We start from the raw sequence: 20,287 nt of genomic DNA, 5'->3' as shown, positions 1-20,287 counted from the left end.
ACGGACCAACTTATTTTGGTATCTTCATAGTACATAATATTGTACATCCTCTACGTGTTCATTTTTTATTAGTTCACATCAACGGTGAGAATAATTTACATTATCACATGTGAGAACTAATCTTTTCAATATCTAGATTGCAAATTTGTAATAGTGTGGGTATAGTTTTTTGTTTTTTTTTTTGGGGAATATATAGTGGTTCTTTGAATAGCCATTTTGCACACATGTACATTGCACAATGATTAAGGAATCAAAATGAGTAAAAAGTCCAATGAAAAAGCTCATAAAGGTGGGAGTGAGAACGACGCCGTTGAAGGGTATAAATCACGTATTCACGAATTGGGTGACCATGTTCAATTCACTTCAATTGAGAAACAGCGAAGTCCAACAATGGCGAACAAAGCTTCTTCTTCTTCTTCCTTGCTCTCTGCTCCTATACCAGAAAATGAAGAATTCAACGAGGAGTTGTTTTTCGGGTCCGAATCGGGTTGGGTCGAAGCCCGAACCACTTGCGACCACTTGGCTTCTTTGTCCTCTGATCTCACCCACATCCCCACCCCAGACACTCCCTGCAACAGGTCCTTTATCTTCTCTTGAACCCTACTATTTTATATTTGAATACTACACGCACATATATATATATATTCGTGTGTATCTTCATGTTATGGGTCTGGAATTAATTTTGCATTAACCCTAATGGTACTGATGGATTTTAACCTTCGTTTTTTTTTTTTTTTTTGAAATTTTCTGTTGCTGAGAGAAAAAGAAGATCATAACAGACTAAATTTAGTATTATTATAAATTTGAATACTATATGTATGTATGTATGTATCTTCTTGTCATGGGTCTGGAAGTATTCTAATTTTGCATTAGCCCTAAATGTTAGTGATGGGTATTTTTTTTAATGAAAATTTATCTTGCCGAGAAAAAATTGAAGAAGATCATAACAGATTAATTTTAGTATTATTATCAATTTATGGCCTGAGTTATATCTATCTTCCTTTGGAACTAAAAATTGACCAAGATATAAAATTATGTTTTTATTTTGAAAAGTTTTGTTGGGAGGGAAAACAGAAGGGGCAATGGTTTTTATTTTTTGGTAATCAATTGTTTAGGAATGCAACATTAGTGTAAGTAAGTTTAGAATGCCTAATCACCAACAGTACTGATACCCTTGTGCAGCTAATGATCTACAAATTGTGTATATATATAATAATACTAAACAGTTTGGATCTTTTTGGCGGATTTAATTGATTTTGAATTTCTGTAATTTTTTTATATATGGGTTATTATTGTATGCAACAAGTGACAAATTTGTAAGTAATATTGTCAACTGAGTTTCCAGTTTATAACAAGTTAGGGGGAGAGATTATGTGCATACTTTGAGAACTGCTGTTAGATACCACTGCTGATTTTGGTCTTAATTAAAGCGCAAAATGGCGAACTGCCATATTTGAAGATGAGTATCATACATTGTATCTTCATTCATGCCGTAGAGGACACTAGCTAAAGATGGTCCCTTACCTTCAGGGTGTTGGGAAATCTATAATAGGTATAGACCCGTCCTCCATTTGAAGTACACAAAGTAGCTGCAACTAAAGCATTTTTCATTTTGTTAGCTTAAGTTTCTACCACCAAGCAGTGTTTCCTATTAGTTTACTTCAAGGTTAGGAAATTATTAAAATCTGATTGAATTTTCTTTGTAACCTATGATACTTCCGATGCTAAATGAACATAGGTACATGTGTCAGATGCAAGCATGTGTCTCAAGTTTTAAATTTTTTCAAATCCCCAAACCTATATAATAAATTTTTTTTTTTTTTTAAAGAATAAAATAGTGTTTTTACTCATCATGAAGAAAATAAACATAATAAAGGAGCTTATGAATAATTTTATTATAAGTTTGAATTATTAGATATGCATGTTGTGCGGGAGATATGAGCCATACCTACGACCAAGTGTTATCATTATGAACATTCTCTACTCCCCCTGAAGAATGCCTATTCATGAATTTATTTTGATTTGAGTTGATCCTGGCCATACGGTCTCAAGTGTACTTAAAAGTAGGAGAAATCTTTCCGGAGTCAAATTAATTGAATCATTTTTTGAAGCACTATTAGTTGTAATTGAAATTGAAATTGAAATTGACTGTTACTGCCTCTTATCCAGAAGTGTAAGTGAACTCAACTTTATAGCTGCGACATGGAAATATGTTTGTTTGAAAATTGTTTGATTTATGCCATTGATATCCACCAAGAGATTCCAGCCAACACAGCTGTGTTGGGGTTTTATATCCTCTTTTTGTATTCAAAGGTTGTATTTTTAACAAGAAAACACATTTTTAACCTATTCTACTACTCAATGAAGGTGTCACCATCCCAAGGAGAATTGGTTATGTCTATCCTGCAAGGATGTTCTTTGCAGCCGTTTTGTGAACAAGCATATGCTTGATCACTATCAGCAGATAAATCATTGTCTGGCACTCAGCTACAGGTGTGTCTATATATATATATATATATATATATAATAGAATTCCTTCCGTTTTCTCGTTTTACTTTCATTGACAGTATATTTTTCATTTTATGTTTGTTTACTTTTGGAAGCAGTGATCTGTCAGTTTGGTGTTTCACCTGTGATGCATATTTGGATGCTCAAGTGATTTTGGCACTGCGTCCTGTTTATGAAACTGCTTACATACTGAAATTTGGTGAAGCCCCGCCATTTAGGGCAATTGAATGTTTGCAGACGGAGGATAAGAAAGCTGAGGTCTCAACTACAGGCAATTAACTTATGTAGTTTTCTTTAATTTTTTTGAGGGATGGAATTTATCAGTTGTGTATGAAACCGCGTTAAATTCCTTAGCTAAACCATCCCTTCCCTTGTCGAATTCAGTTTTTTGTATGACCTCAGATTGCTAATTTATTGAAGGAGAGAGGCTTTTTGAAGTTTTTGATCTGATTGTAGAATGATTTGCTGTTTGTGCATACATCAATTTTTGAATTTGAAGATTGAGGTTGTTGAGGTTGCTATGACATCTACTCAGAATTGCGAAATTGGACGAGGTTAATTTCAGTAAATGTGCCTGATTCCTGCTTCATCAAGATTAATTTTTGTTGACCTTCTGAATTTAGGCATGCATTTGTTATGTTTGAACTGTTTTCGAAGATAATTTTTAGCGAGTAGCTCTTGCCATGGAATTCATGCCATAAAAAAATGAGTTGTTCTATTAGTGTTTACATTTTACCTTTGACTCTTTGTGTTTAGGCATCTGTTTGTTAATTGAAATTTGAAACCATGGTTTACAGGGGTGGGGGTTGGGAAATTTTTCAAGTGAGTGGTAGTTTTAATTATGAAAAGGCATGTAACAAATATTCAATATATTGGAAATTTATACTGCATTTGAATGCTGAGAACATAAGTTTTGATTGAAAAAATGATTTATTGGGCAGAAGTCATTGTGAAAGAGAGAGATAATTGCGAATGCTAATCCCTTTTGGTGAGGAACACTGAAAAAACGAGAGTTAATTGTGCACAAATCTGATTTAGAAAAAAAGTGAAAAAATTGAAAAAAATGGTGAAAACTGAGAGTGAAAAAAAGTGAAGTGTAAGAAGGAACTTTGTTCATGGTCAACTTGGACTTGTTAGTTAAGTAAATAAGTTGAGCTCATACGAGCTGAGCTCAACTCTCAACTCTGCTCTCGATTTCTAGGCTTGTTTAATAAACAAGTTTAGCCTGAACAGAGTTGGGCTCATGAGTTCGTGAACAAGTTCTTTAATAAAGGCCGGTTATTACTATTTTTCATTTAAAAGGTTCAAGCCCATATATATGTAATAAATTTGGCCCAAATCATATGATTTCATTAACAAGGCCCAAAGAGAAAATTACTAGCCCATCATCAAAGTAAGAATTCATCTCAGCCTTTAACTTAAATCCATCGAACTGTTGATTTGCTAAAGATTATATACCAAACCCTATTTTGTTGTACAGACACAATAGAATAAAATAATTATAAAATATTTTCGTGTATACCGGCACGGCATCTTCAGCTCCATCGTTGGATTCCGCCGGTAGCCCTCCACAATAGACACAATGTTCTCTCTCTATGGATCCCTCCTCATATGACACAATTCTCTCTTTCTAGTCCTCCCTCCATTCCAAAAATAGTGTTACTTTTGGAGGAATAATGACTTTTCAATTTGAGAGTCACGATTTTTTAAAAGAGACAATCTTTTTTGAAGTACATTATAAGGTCAAGTGTATAAGATATTTATAAATGGAGTAGATAAACCTTATAAGTTTGAGTTCATTTTAAAATTGAACAAATTACACAAATTACCCCTCATGTCATCTCGTGCACCCTTTGGATCCATGTTTTATTAGTCAAATACCCCTGTATTCTTATTGACCTCGCAACTGATCCATGTTTTATTAGTCAACTACCCCTCTATTCTTATTGACCTTGCAACTGACTTCCATTGGTGAGTTGGGTTGTGGGGTAAGAAAAGTTTGGGTTAATTGCAAAAAAATTTTTCTTTACTATTCATATAGTGCAAAACAGTCCATATATATTATAAAACCCCCATATACGATCAATTTAGTGCAATTAGCCCCTACTCGTTTAAAAAGACATTTATACCCTCTCTAATATAAATGAAATAATATTAAAAAAAATTAAGCAATGTAAAATTACCATTTTAGATAATTTAATTAATTAATTAATTATTTTATTTTTTCCTTTGTAGGTCGTGATGTACATGTGCATATCTAGGAATATATGACTAATATTCCATTGTACAGTAGAGGCAAATCGGTTGATCCTTGGGTCCCCAACCTTTTCACCAATTCCTCGAATCTTGTCTTTTGCTTTTCTTTCGCAATTTCTTCGGGTGATTTGGAAGCCTTGTTAGTTCCAGTGGTTTCTATTGCCTAAGCGGTCGGGAGGTAGGTATATGGACTATGGAGATGATGAAAGATCCATTCTGTGTTGTCATAATTAACTTGCTGATTCAACAATTCGTCTTTGGATTGTTGTTGGCCCATTGAGTTAAAATAATTCTAGGGATTTGAAGGACAATTTGAGAGCAAATTTGAATCTTGGTTAGAAATTAGGGCAATATGAAGCTTTTCAGTTCCACAAAAATTGTGAAGAGATGGGAAAATCCACGGGACCAAAATGTGAACAACTATCAATTTCAGCTTTAAATAATGAAAAGAAGATGTCGTTTCCCATAAAAAGAATTTGGGTATGATAGCTGTTCCATAGCTGATAGAGCTGGAGGCAGGGTTCTTTCTTTATTCAATTACACAGCAAGCTTCAATTCCTGCTTGTTGACCTCAGCCCTGGTCTGAAGTGAAAAGTAAAGGGACCTAAAACCAGCACATGAACCTATCTTTAGGAGAGACGAGAAAGAAAAAAAAAAAAGAAAAAAAAGATGGGTTAGCCCCTTCCTCAGATTCAAACCCTTCATAAATTGCCCTTGTCCAATCCACTGGCTGCAAATCCTCGGTTCTCTCCGACGGGGTTGGGGATGGTGGGGGTGGGGGTGGGGGTGGGGGTGGTGGAGGTGGAGGGTAGGAGAGAAGGGTAGAATAGGAAAAGGAAAGGGTAAAATAGGGTTTTTGAATTTATTTTATGTTAATTTTAATTAAAAAATGGTCAAATGGGCTTATTTATACATTTTTTGAATTTTATAGGCTTAAATGCATATTTTAAAAACCGTTGGGACTATTTTTGTACAAAATTTATATATCAGTATTTTTTTTTTTTGCGTTTTGAACAAACACAACCTACTTGTTGTAAGAAGACGAAATTGTCCATTCATGTCAACTTAAATTACGTCTTCACCTGGACAAAAGTACCATTCTCACGAAACCACTTACATTGCAAAACATATATTACTCAATCACTGTTATATACAATTTTTCTCTCTGCTTTATGAACTTTTCTCTTTCTAATTTGTTCATCAAGTGGACCTTTGAAGAAAAGAAACAAATGGATTAAGCAGAGAGGCCATGAATAGTCCCTCAAGGAGAAGTTTGTGGCGCCAATGTCAAGGGCTATACTTTTTCCAACAACTCAATGATATGTAAATTCCCGGTGAACCTGTTTGGTTGTGATTACTGATTTCTAAATCAACGAATACTTGACGAATCTGTTTAGGTAAGTGGTGTTTGGGATTATATTTGGTTCTAATTACTGATTTTCATGTCAAGGGAAATTCTCAGTGCATCTGTTTGGCTAGGTGGGTGTTTGGGACTATATTTGGTTGTGTTCTTTTTCAAAATGAAGTAAAGGGTGAGATTTACAAAAAAATTAAAAAGCAGACCTAAAAGTGGCAACTAACATATACCCAAAATCAATGATGGCAAATAAGTGTCTGTGTGTATTTATATGTATATATATATATATATATATATATAGACATTTATGAGATTTTTAGATCTATATATATATATATATACACACACAAACATTTGTATCAAATCAAAACCCTAACTTTCTAACCCTAGCTGAGTTGTTGTTTGAATCCGGCAGATAGAGAGAGAGAAGTTTGAAAGTGGATCTCAAGAATGCGAGCTATATAGGGATAAGTGCAGAAAGCACCATTGAAGTATAATTTGCATACCCCTGTTATTCCCTATTTAAAAAAGCGCAATAAATATCCCCTATTCTTTTGACATTGTGTAAAATTACTTTTATGTCAGAAATCAATGTTGTAATATTCATTTTATCTTTTTATTTTTTCCAAAATGTCCAAAGGAGTATATAATATATAGGGAAAATTACATATAAATGGAGTCAAAGTTCCATATTTACTTAGAGGCTAAGTCAAAGTTCCATATTTCTCTAAAATGGATTGCTGAGGTGGCACATGGTTTTTTACTGTTTAGAAATTGTGGTGCCTAAAATACCCTTCCGCGAAGGTACTACTTTTTCTTCGAAGGTACTACTTTTTTGAACTGAAGGTACTACTTTTTGGTATCCAGGTACCATGTTTTTTAAACACCCGCGAAGGTACTACTTTTTCTTCGAAGGTACTACTTTTTTGAACTGAAGGTACTACTTTTTTGAACTGAAGGTACTACTTTTTTGTTAGGGAAGGGCATTTTAGGCACCACAATTTTCTAAACAGTAAAAAACCATGTGCCACCTCAGCAATCCATTTTAGATAAATATGGAACTTTGACTCAGTCTCTAAGTAAATATGAAACTTTAACTCCATTTATATGTAATTTTCCCTAATATATACGCAATCACCCTCTTCACTGCACTCATCCTCTGTCTTCCCGTCTGATCCATCCGCTTCAGGCCGGAAATTTCAGTGTTCATCACTGATCCGTCCGCCTCAAACCTGTTCTATATCACACTCCCACACGCCAAGATTTGTCTCAACAGCCTCTTAATCCATATTCTTCTTCTTCCCCATATATATATATATATATGTAGTCTTGGGCATCGCTTTCGAGGTCAAGTGGTGATGAATATGGGGTTAGTGGCTATTGTGGTGGAGGTTGCAGTGGAGGATGAAGAAAGAGGAGGTGTCGGGGCATAAAGATAACGGTGGTAATGGAGGGTGGGGGTGATTATGTGACAGTGGGGAGAGGGGGAAAGGATTAGAGATTGGTTGCAAGGGGAGAAGACGATTGAGAGATGATGTGCAGGGGAGTTGAGGTTCGGATCTTATCGGGCCACCGATGAGGCCGAAGTGGCTACGGAGGAAGAAGAGGTTGAAGAATATGACGTTGGTGAGATGCATAGGGAGAGAGTAAGAGAGTGTTCTATGTAATTTGTGTCTCTGAATAAATGAAATGGGGGTAGTGAAGTTATTTGTGTATCGTCGCTACCGTCGAAAAATCTAAGTCCCAAGCTGCCGTCGGAGTTACAGCGAGACAAGCTCTTAAGATGACGATGATCCTGTGATAGAGGTGGTTGAGTTCTATATTGATGATAATTTTCCATTGGCTCGGGCAATACAAGCGGCCATGACTCGGGGTATGAATGGGTCGTCAATGGCTCGGGCTATACAAGATGACATTCTATCGATCTTGTACAATTTGTCTGGAGAAGTTCTCTGACGAAGAGTTAATTACTCGCACGGTGTGCTCTCACGTCTATCATGAATATTGCATTATTAAGTGGCTTAAGAGGAACCATTCATGTCAGCTTTGCCGTTTCAAGATGCCAACCACTTGATACCCCATTCTGTATCCAATGAATTTATTTTGGTATATAATGAAGGTTTCCTCTTTCGGCTTCTTGTTTATTTTTAGACATAATCACTATTTATGCTGTTGTTTATTTATTGATAATTGTACAACTGTCTGTTAAAATATCTGAATAGTTGCTTGAGAACGTATATAATTTCTTAGACCCTCCCAAAAAAAAAAAAAAAATATTGTAATATACTTTTTAATTAAAGAGAAGCTAATATGAAACTAAATCGTACAAGATTCAATACTCTAACCATAACAGCAGAGTTGAATACATGCTTATAGCCAATTGACCACAGTCCCGCAAAAGAAAAAGAAAAAAAAAAGAATATATAATAATAATAATAATGTCAAAGAAAAAAAAATGTACATAATAATAATAAAACACATAAGCTCTTGTAAAAAACATTACTATAGTCAAAATTAAAAGTCCAACTAAAAATGGGCTATAAAGATCCAAGTCCATTTTCAAAAAATAAAAATAAAACACTAATCTAATTTCAAATCTTTTAAAGGGTGATCTAAGGGTTTGCTTACTCTGTTCGGTTTCTTCATTTCCTTGTGATGATAGTAGGAATTCGTTTAAGAAAAGGAAAAATTTGCTTTAATAAAGCGGGGTCCACAAAACCCTAACCCCTACTAATGTATATTAGTTTTTTTTGGATGGTAAAATAAATACACACACTTTTTTCTCGCACCGAGACTCGAACCCCTCTCATTTTCTTTAAAGATGAAGAGGTTATACCATTGGGCCAAAGACCCTTTGGTTGTATATAAGTTTTTAGTCCAACATAATGTAAAGAATTTTAGTCCAATCCATACATGTAAACAAGCTATTTCTTGAAATAAAATACCCTATTATTATATATATACGGAGTATAAAAAAGTGCAAATATCCTGTATTTTGAAAATAATTACCCCGATTAACAATTTTGACCAATTTTTTTCTAGAACCCCAAAATACTCTTAAGGGAATTATATATATATATATATATATTTAAAAAAATAAAATTAAAAATAAATAAAATATGGGGTTGTTATTAAAATGCCTTTTTTTTTTTTATTGATTTAAATTTAAAATTATTCTTATTTAAATTTAAAATTTTATTTTGTCCTAAAGACATTTTAGGTATTTTAGTTTTGAAATTAAGGAATTGTCCTCATTTGCACAAATTGAAAAATGTAAAATAACTAATAATTTTTTTTGAACACCAAAGAATATTTGGACATTTTTGTATATAGAGTAATTTTTTTTTTTTTTTTTTTTTTTTTTTTTTTTTTTTTTTTCACTTTACCTAATAATAAAACACATAAGCCTATGTAAAAAAGACTAATGTAGTCGATCCAAGCTCATTTTTAGAAGAAAAAAATAATAATAATAATAATAATTGAAAAAAGAAAACCCTAATCTAATTTTACCTTGCCTTTCCTTTGCCAATTTTCCTTGTGAAATCAGGAATTTGTTGAAGGAAAGGAAGAATTCTTTTAAGGAACCAAACCCTAACCCCTTCCCGGTTCCCTTTCCAGAAGTATCGGGATAGGTTCTGTCTTTCCGGTTCGGTTCACTTGTGGTCGTGGTTGAAGATGGTGAATCGAAGAACGCAACAATGGTCCACATGGCCAGCTTTTTTCAGAGAATTGCGAATGTCATATGAACCATCTAATACGGTTTGCTTGAAAGTAGATGTACATAACCATAGATACAACAGTGGTATGGTGGAAGTCAATCGCACTACCACCACACGTGTACCCTATGCCGTCGTGTGTCATAGAATCCAATGACTTGTCGCGCAGATTTTTCAATCACTTCGTGTTCCGCTTGAGAGTTACCCGTGATGACTGGATGTATCACAATGTCCTCTCTTCAATGCGCGCCATCCACCACCATAGAAGTGGTATTCCAGACAATACCATACCCGCAGTTGTTATTAACATAGTAATCGAGACATCCTCTGATGAGGAGATTGACGACAAGCGTGAGTCCCATCTTGATGATTGTGATGATTTGCCACTGATTCGGATTCTACAAGCGTCCATGACACGAATGGCTCGGGCTATACAGGAGTCTATGTACGTGGGGTTGAAGCCTGTACCCGCAAGTCAATCATCCATTGACGCCTTGGAGAAGACGACATTCTATCGCTCTTGCACCATTTGTTTGGAGGAATTTTCTGATGAACAATCCATCATTCGCATGCCCTGCTCTCACATCTATCATGGAGAATGCATTACTAAGTGGCTTAAGATGAACCACTCTTGTCCGCTTTGCCGTTTCAAGATGCCAACCAGTTAATTTAGCTAGATTCTTTTTTTATCTATTTGGTATACTAGGAAGGTTTATTCAAGACTTTATCTAGCATCCATTTTTGTTTCTACTTTAGGTTTAGTTTGTTTGGATGTAGAAAATATTTTTTTATTTTCTAGAGCCAAACATTGACAAAGTAAAAATAAAAAAATATTTTACCTGAAAAAATATATATATATATTTTTTACTGTTTTGACATAGTCTTAGAGTACACATTCAATATAGAAATCAATTTTTTTTGGTTGTGCTAAAACTTCATCATTATGAGCACTTGTACATAACATGAATAACCTATTATCTGAGATGGAATGAATAACATGAATAACCTTTACCTGAGATGCAATTTGTAGTGAATTAATTGTCAAAGCTATCTCACATGCTGCAATGTTAAAGTTTAAGGCCTAAAATAGTTGACAATATTTCTAAATTTTTATAGACTTGTGGAGAATTTTAGTAACCACCGCAACAAGATAGAATACAAGATTCAATACTCGGCTTATTTCAATCTAAACACAACACCAAGGTTCAATATAGTCTCGGCACCACCCACGCCTAATCGGTAAAGCGCCCAGCTCCTGAGTTGGTGTGTTGTGTTCCAATCTCCCTTCTCCTAGTTTGCCAGGAAAGAGGAAAAAAGAAAAAAAGAAGTTTCTATACAGTCCCAAGGAAGCAAAAGAAAACGAAAAAAGAAAATTACATGATCTAGACAAAGAATGAAGCAATAGTATATGAACTTAAAAGGCCAAGAGAAAAACAACAGCCAAATAGGGCAACCTAGCTCATACTTCCTAGGATAAGAAACAGCAAATTCTATTTTTTGATAGTGAAAAAAGTTCCCATGTACAATAACATCATAACAACACACAAACTCTATTGTTTTTGCTGTTTTTTTTTTTTAAAGGGTAAGCTTGTATAAATGAAGAAAAATGTACAAGAGGGACCTATAAGATAGGAAACAACAAGATGCACAACAGTTGCAGAGACCCAGCAAAAAACAAGTGATAGGAATCCAGACCTAGCAAGCAAAATACAAAAAAGGCTACAGACTCAGCCTTCTGCAAGCTCAAGTAAACCTAATGCAATACAAACATAAGAAACAACCATCCAAGTAAGCATCAACCAGTAAATACTTCCATTGAAGGCGACTAAGTTTAAGGGACAATTAGAGCCTGAGCACAGACATAGCTGCATCCATCCAAGAACAGTTTCTGCAAGTCTTCAAGTCTTCTAACATTCCTCATATCAGAAGCATTCTTTAGCTTAATTGAGGCTAATCTTCCTTTTAAACATATCTTTATCTGAGAAATGACTGAGGTTGGGGATAAGGATGTGTTCCTGAAGGCCCTATTATTTCTTTCCATCCATAGAAAGTAAACAGCAGCAGAGAGTAGTAACTTATGCACCAGAAAATCATTAGCACTCCTGTGATACCCTCGGATTTCCGAATGCGGGTTGGCCAGGCCCACGCCCGAATACCCGAGGATATCAAAACAAATTGATAATAAATGAACACAGAGTACAAAAGAATAAAGAAGAATAAATAAAATGTTGACAAGAAACTAAAATGATAATCTAATAATAAACCTCAGATTATATTTCCATTAATTACTAAACTCTTCTGATACAATTGATCCTCCAAAATACAACTCGGGAATCCATACTATGTGGACCCCTAGAAAATCCAAACTAAACAAATGATAGCAATAACTGTCAAAATCAGGAAACTAAATTATAAAGGAACCCCTATGTAGCATCGGAAGAATGAAGTAGGCTGATCCTCGCTCAGCACGAACAACCTCTACTCCTGACGAACACCTGAAAAATAATGGTGGGTCAGGCCCACAAACAAGTTCTACTCTACTATAGTCCAAGCAGAGATCCGATACACGTATACATCCTAGTCAATCCAACAGTAACTAGTAGTCCGTATATATATATATACACACTAAAGGAACCTCACTAGACTATAGGGTTGTCTCAACCTGAATAGTAGGCAACATGCAAAACGCACGTATAGTGGGCATAAGTACCTAGATCTACCAGGGTACATAACTACACTATATCTAGCTACACATCTCTGGTGATATACACGCCCTAACCATTGATCATGAGACTCAAGCTCATATCATGACACCATACTTATATATATATAATCTAGTAACCATCCTATCCAGTATAAATTAATCCTCCATAAGTCATTCAACTTGTTCAGCTGACCAGACTTGAATATAAGTAGGGCTTAACATTTTAGTTAATCCATTCCCTTATTGATAAGCGCCGAATATTGCATATTCAAGCGCCTTTAGCTGCATTAGTTAAATCCATTATTTGATTATTCTTTATAAATTATCTTTATTTGCACGTTTTTATATATTTTCAGGTTCATTGGCCAAAAAGGAGCAAAAATGGAGTTTTATTCAATCTTTGAATAGCAATGTGTTCTAGGCTAAGATCTGGCAGCAGTGAAATCTGACTTTGCTCGCCATTTTTGACCGATCAAACTCGAGAACTGGACTTCCATTAAAACATTACATATTTAGAGCTTTGAATTAACTTTCCAAATCTTTAAATGGTTCGTCATTTGGAGTTCGGAGCAGAAAGTTATGGCTGTTCTACCAAAGTAGTGCAAAGTAGGTCAAGAGGAAGGAGTATACTGGTCTAACTTCGAGCGCTCGAAGTGCTTAGTTCGAGTGCTCGAACTATGGGCAGACTACTCTCCGGGAACCATCACTTCAGCCCACTTGCACCTTGTTTCCCTTATCTCTGATTTCCATCTTTATGGGTTGGTTGGAGATGTCTTTTGGTGGGGTTTTGAGCCTTGATTGGTGGAGAGGAATGTCTACAAAAGGAAGAGGACCACACATAACATCATATCTGATCTTTGCAAGATTTGTGGAGAGAGAAAGAGGAGGAAAAAGATAGAGTTCTTGAAGCCAAGGAAAGGGAGCTCGAAAATGGAGGTGGCAACCAAGCTTCTTCCTTCTTCTAAGGCTCCCATGGGTAACTAAACCTCCTTCTAGGGAGGTGATGAAGCCCCTCCCTTGTAAGCATGTCCTAGTATAGTTCTATTTTAGGGATTGCAATGTATAATCCTTGGTCTTTTCATGGTCTAGAGCATTTTGCCTCTTGTAATGGATCTTCATGTATTTAAATGATTAATATTGAGTCAATTATCTATCTTTGATGGTTTATTCTTTTAATCATGTTGTTTGCACTCTCATGGTGACAATGGTAGTGAGATCATGAATTGGTTTAATGGCATGTTGATAAGGACTTTGATAGATCATTGCTTAGGTGAAACCTTTGATGATTTATGCTTATTTCTTACCTTCATGTGCTTCATCATTTTATCTAGGGCTTGATAGTCTTTCATTCAAGTAAATGTGGTTAAGCTACACCTTAGTTAGGTAGTCTAAACATGTTAACCTTTAATGGATTATGCTTGCTTCAGATTTAATGAACTTCTTGAGGATATTATAGCAACCAAGTGTTGCCATGTATCATGACCATAATATATATTGTTTTCCCTCAATTTAGCTCTAATCAAGCATGTGTGTAGGGATGGAGGCGGATTCACTTCCCTAGTCCTCTTTACTTGTATTTCATCACCCTTAAACTCTTGCAAACTTTTACTTTATGCACCTTAATTTCATAGCCTAAGTGACAACCAACAAATCCTCTATGAACACCCCATATCATTCTAAAAAGACTCTAAACACTTAGGTTGCCATAGATTAGCGCAGTCCTAGTGGTTCGACTTACCCGACCAATAGCCCTATTTTACAATGATTCGTGCTATTGCGAAGGTTGATTTATAATTGTAATCGACTCAACCGATCAATTTTTGGCGCCGTTGCCGGGGACTGCAAACGGTTTAGCAACCGAAGTTCTAGGGTTAACTTTAGTTTGATTGTTAATATTATGATTTGTGAATATTTCTTGTGTGGTTTTGACAATTTTGTTGTTGTAAGTTGTGTGAGATTCTAGGAACTCGGGGCTCACTGAGGGAACGCTAGCAAATTTGTAAGTCTAGGGGACTCCAGGTAAATTTCTTGACCTTCTAGTTTCGAATTTGTAATATATTGTGCATGTGTTAACCTTAGTGATAATTTAGTTTTAAAGCCCTGGTTGAGGCTATTATCTTGTTTAAATTTCGTGCACAAGCATCGGTCCTTGTCGTGGCCATTTAAATTCTGTCTTGATAATTGAAGAGAATGGGAACATCGTATGTGGAGTTGTGAATGATGAATAGTAGCACTGATAACATTATATATTGTTGATGTTTGGTCGTAGATCGCTCTCCCTACCAACTCTTAACTCGCCAGTTGACATAAATTCACTTGAAAGAACTCTTAGACGAAACCTTAGGGAATTTTCTAGCGTAAGAGAGCTTGAAACTGAATTTAACACAATGGCTAAAAATGTAGGAGATGTTAGAAATAAGGGAATTAGGGCCAAAATTCCAAATGAAGAGCCAATGACTCTCAGGGACCATTTCATCCCTACTACATATGCTTCACCTTCATGCATAGTGATGCCAAACATTGATGCGGCTCAATATGAGATCAAATCAAGTACCATTCAAATGCTTCCATCTTTCCATGGCCTTGATAATGAAGATCCGTATAAGCATCTTGATGAATTCCTTGAAATCTGTTCGACCATCCGGTTGAGAGGTTTTCCTGAGAATGCACTCCATCTGCATCTTTTCCCATTTTCTTTAAAGGATAGGGCAAAGTATTGATTAAACTCACTCACTCCAAATTCCATCACTTCTTGGGATCAATTACAGCAAGAATTCCTTAAGAAGTATTATCCGATGAGTAAAACCAACCAAATGAGGCGTTCCATTCTTAGTTTTTCTTAAACGGATGGAGAACAACTCTACGAGACTTGGGAAAGGCTACAAGACCTTCTTAGAAAATGTCCGCATCATTTGATTCCAAAATGGCAATTAGTGCAAGCTTTCTATGCTGGCTTAACCGAATCCCGTAGATTCATGGTTGACTCTTCTTGTGGTGGGATGTTCATGTCCAAGAATGCAGATGAGGCTTGGACCCTACTAGAGAATTTAAGCGAAAATTCACTTCAACATAATTCTCGTAGGGCTCCGACCTCAACCAATGCAAAGAACACCAACTTGTGTCAACCAAAATCAATAAGGGAGGAATCATCCCAAGTGGATGCCATAGCTCATAAATTCTATCAATTGATGGCACCACATCTCTCTCCTTCATTATCTCAAAATTCAGCAAGTTCGGTATGCTTATCATGTACTAGTCCATTCCATCTCACGGAAGATTGCCCCCACACCAGAGTAATATTCCAATCCAAATGAAGAGCAAGCTAATGCCATGTTCTCAAGATCCGGGAATAATCCCTATTCTAATACCTATAATCCGGGATGGCGAGATCATCCTAATTTTTCGTAGCGGCAACAAGCCCCAAAAAATTCCTAATTCCAAAATCAAGGGCATCAAAATCAGCCCCCTCCTCAATTTCAAAATAGACAATTTCCAGCCTCCTCAAGCTACCGTCCTCTGTATAATCCAAATGTCTCTAATCAACCTCCGGTGTACCCAATTGATGAAATTGTGGTTGCAAACAAGCAAATGATGGAGTCATTAAACAAGCAAATGATGAAGTCATTAAACAAGCAAATCATGGACTCCAACAAGCAACTCTTGACATCTTTGCAGCCTACTCTTCAAATGGTTCACTCTCATACTCAATCCATAGCTAAGCTCGAAAATCAAGTGGGCCAAATAGCTAACTCTATGAACCAATTGCTTCAAAAGGACAAGGGTAAGCTTCCCACTCAACCATTTGAAAATCCTAGAGGGATGCATGCGATTGATGAAACCCCTCCATCGAGTGGGCCGAGTCATGAGCATGTTCAAGCAATCACCACCCTTAAGAGTGGTAGAGTGGTTGACAACAAGGTTGATGGAGACAAAAATGGAAAAGAACCTTCTTTGAGAAATCCAAATTCAAGCTCTTCCAATCAAATTCCAAGCTCTTCTCGTCCAAATACCATTCACGGAAATCCCACATATGTTAACCCAAATATGGAAACTACTTATGAGCCAAAAGCTCCGTTTCCGTAACGTCTTCAAGAGTCAACACATATTGGGAACAAGAATTGTAAAATTCAAGACATGTGGGAAGTTTTCAAGCAAGTGAAGATCAACTTGCCCCTCTTGGATGCTATCAAGCAAATCCCTCCCTATGCGAAATTTCTCAAAGACTTGTGCACTCAAAAGCGCACTTCTAAAAGTCATTTGCCAAAGAAAGTGAGGTTAACTGAAAATGTTAGTGCTATTATTTAGCACAGCACTCCTCCAAAGTATAAGGATCCGGGTGCCCCCACAATCTCTTGTGTCATTGGTGACAACAAAATCGAGAGGGCCCTCCTTGACTTAGGAGCTAGTGTGAATTTAATTCCATACTCAGTTTACTTACAGCTTGGCCTGGGAGATTTGAAGCCGACTTCCGTGGTTTTGCAACTCGCCGATAGATCGGTCAAGCATCCACGAGGCATTCTTGAGGATGTTATCATCCAAGTGGACAAATTCTACTTCCCGGTAGACTTTGTGGTTCTTGACACGGAACTGGTCCACGATCCAAAAAAGCATATTCCAGTGATCCTTGGTAGGCCATTCTTAGCTACGACTAATGCATCAATTAATTGCCGAACCGGGGTGATGGACATTGCTTTTGGAAACATGCAAGTCAAACTCCATATCTTTCATGCAACTCAACATCCTTCCAATGAGGATGATTGTTTTCTTGTTGATGTCATTGATGAAGTGGTTAAAGAATCTCTCCCCTTCATTCTAAGCAAGGACCCCCTTGAAACTTGCATGTCTCATTTCGACTTCTTAAACTTTGATATTGACCAATCCATCCAAGAAGTTAATTCTCTACTTGATGTCGACGCTATTATGGATATTCCCCCTTGGAAAATTCCAAGAGAGTCGCTTCCTCAGCTTTCCACTACTCCTCCGGTTCCGTCTCTGAAATCTCCACCACTACTTGAGCTTAAGCCGCTCCCGGCCCATCTCAAGTATGTATTCCTTGGTTCAAATCAAACTCTCCCGGTCATCATTGCATCGGATCTTCTAAAGGACCAAGAAACCAACCTTTTAGCGGTGCTACAAGAGCACAAAGAAGCTATTGGTTGGGCAGTGGCTGACTCGAAGGGAATTGACCCCTCCATTTGTATGCACCGCATTCATATGAAGGATGACGCAAAGCCTACTAGAGAGGTTCAGCGCCGGTTAAATCCTAACATGAAGGAAGTGGTAATGAAGGAAGTAATAAAATTGCTAGATGCGGGAATCATCTACCCCATCTCTGATAGCAAGTGGGTAAGCCCCACACAAGTTGTTTGATAAGCGCTGAATACTGTATATTCAAGCGCCCTAAATTACATTAACAAAGTCTAGTTATTAATTATTTTATGTAGATTAACTCCATTTGCATGTTTTTATGCATTTTCAGGTTAAAGTGCAAAAAGGAAGCAAAAATGATGCCTTGTGGAATTTTGAACAAAAAGGATGCCATTTCTGAATTTCTGGCGGCAGTGATCCTGACTTTTGTTGCCATTTTGGACCTAGCAAACTCAAGAACTAGACTTCCATCATAACATGAAAGATTTAGATCTCTGAATCAGCTTTCCAAATCTTCAAGCGGTTCATCATTCGGAGTTCGGAGCAGAGAGTTATGATCTTCGTAACAGAGGTGCGCAGAACTGCCTGGCAGCACTAAAGTACTGCCTTTCTCCCCATTTTCGACCAACCAGACTTGAGAATTGGGTCTTCATCAAAACATGAAGTTTTTAAAGCACTGAATCAGCTCTCCAAATCTTCAAACAGATCATCATTCGGAGTTTAGGGTACAAAGTTATAGCAGTTTTACCAAAGTAGGTCAGCGCTGAGCAAGAAGAGCATGTTGCACATTGCACTAATTTAGAGTGCTCGAGACCACTTTTCGAGTGCTCGAAAATGAGGCAGATTGCACTCGGAAATGGCTCAATTTCAGCCACTTGCACATTGGTTTCCTCAATGCCATCTTCCTTCTTTATGAAGTGGTTGGAGGTGTTCCTTGGAGGAGAGAGAGGGTTTTGTTGGAGAATAAAAAGCTACCAAAGGCCACACATTGGCTAAGCTTCATTTTTAAAAGATAGAAGATGGAGAAAGAGGAGCAAGAATAGGGTTCTTGGAGCAAAAGGAAGGGAGCTCGAAAATGGAAGAAAAGGGCAAGCTTCTTCCTTCTTCTAGCTCACTCATGGGTAACTAAACCTCATCTAGGGAGGTGATGAAGCCTCCCCTTTTGTTCATGTTCTAGATTAGGTTCTATTTGGGGGATTATAATGTATAAACTTTGGTCTTTTCATAGTTTAAGAGCTTACTACTTCTTGTAATGAATATTCATGTTTAAATGATTGATGTGAGTTATTTAGCTTGTCTTGATGATTCTTACATTAGTCTTATTGCTTTTATTTTCATAGTGACAATGAAGACATTAATTATGAATGGTTTTCAAGGCATGTTGATTTTGAAACTTGATATTCCATTGCTTAGGTACCTCCTTTGATGGATTATGCTTGATTCTTACCTTCATGTGCTCCATCATTTGATTGAATGCTTGATGGTCTTTTGCTTAAGTTAATGTATTTGATACTACACCCTAGTCTAGGTAGTCCAAATGTGTTGTCTTTTGATAGACCATTCTTGTTTTAATCTCATGAACTTTTTATTGGTTATGAAGCAACTATGTGTTGCTACATAATTCTTGATCATTGCTTATATAGTGTTTATCCCCAATTTAGTCTTGATTTAGCATGTATTTAGGGCGTAGGTGGATTCACTTCTCTAGTTTCCCCTTTTATTATCTCTAACTCTCATTTACTAGCACTATTGTTTTATGCACATTTGAATTCCTAGTTTAGTGACAAACAAAACAAACCCTCTATGAACACCCCTTATCACTCTAAAATGACTCTAGACACTTAGGTTGCCATAGATTAGCGCAGTCCCAGTGGTTCGACTTACCCGACCAATAGCCCTATTTTACAATGATTCGTGCTATTGCGAAGGTTGATGTATAGTTGATCAACCGATCAATTTTTGGCGCCGTTGCCGGGGATTTGCAAACGGTTTAGCAACCAAAGTTTAGGGTTAAATTTAGTTTGATTGTGCATATTGTGTCTTATGAATATTCCTTGTGTGTTTTGATCATCTTCGTGCTGTAAGATTCTAGGGACTCGAAGCTCGCCGTGGGATTGCTAACAAATTGTAAGTCTAGAGGACCCCAGGTAAGTCTCGTGACTTCTAGTTTCAAATTGTGAATATCGTGCATGTGTTAAGCTTAGAAGTAGATAAATTGCAAGCCCTTGTCGAGGCTATTTCAATTGTGTATTTTCAATTCCAAGCATCGGTCCTTGTCGTGGCCATTTATTTTCTGTCTTGATAATTGAGGAGAAAGGGAACATCGTATGTGGAGTTGATGATAAAGATTTGTTGTGATGATGTTGTTGTGAATTGTTTATGTTTGGCCGTAGGTCACTCTCCTATTGATATAAATTCACTTGAAAGAACTCTTAGACGGAACCTTAGGGAACCCACTCTTACAAGGGACCTTGAAACTGAATTCAATATAATGGGGGATAACGTAGGAAATCCGGGGAATGAAAGGGCTGAAATTCCTAATGTAGAACCAATGACTCTTAGAGATCATTTCATTCCTACCACCTATGCTTCTCCTTC

General features: G+C 36.6%; 2 protein-coding genes across 2 annotated transcripts; both read left to right on the top strand.

The window, feature by feature from the left end:
• Window positions 1-240: 240 nt before the first annotated feature.
• LOC132300076 (uncharacterized) lies at window positions 241-2,955 on the top strand. Its single transcript, XM_059797009.1, has 3 exons — window positions 241-578; window positions 2,368-2,493; window positions 2,607-2,955. Exons 1-3 carry the CDS (start codon window positions 256-258, stop codon window positions 2,785-2,787), a joined length of 630 nt encoding a protein of 209 aa, XP_059652992.1. The 5' UTR covers window positions 241-255; the 3' UTR covers window positions 2,788-2,955.
• A 7,010-nt stretch (window positions 2,956-9,965) lies between these two features.
• On the top strand, window positions 9,966-10,505 carry LOC132301348 (probable E3 ubiquitin-protein ligase RHY1A). Its single transcript, XM_059798607.1, has one exon. The coding sequence runs from the start codon at window positions 9,966-9,968 to the stop codon at window positions 10,503-10,505; it is 540 nt and encodes a 179-aa protein (XP_059654590.1).
• Window positions 10,506-20,287: the final 9,782 nt, after the last annotated feature.

Source organism: Cornus florida, unplaced genomic scaffold (genome assembly GCF_030987335.1).
Source record: "Cornus florida cultivar Cherokee Brave unplaced genomic scaffold, ASM3098733v1 CherokeeBrave_3.0.0_Hap2_Chr03, whole genome shotgun sequence".
Lineage (NCBI taxonomy): Eukaryota > Viridiplantae > Streptophyta > Magnoliopsida > Cornales > Cornaceae > Cornus > Cornus florida.
This window is presented reverse-complemented; position numbering and strand designations above follow the sequence as displayed.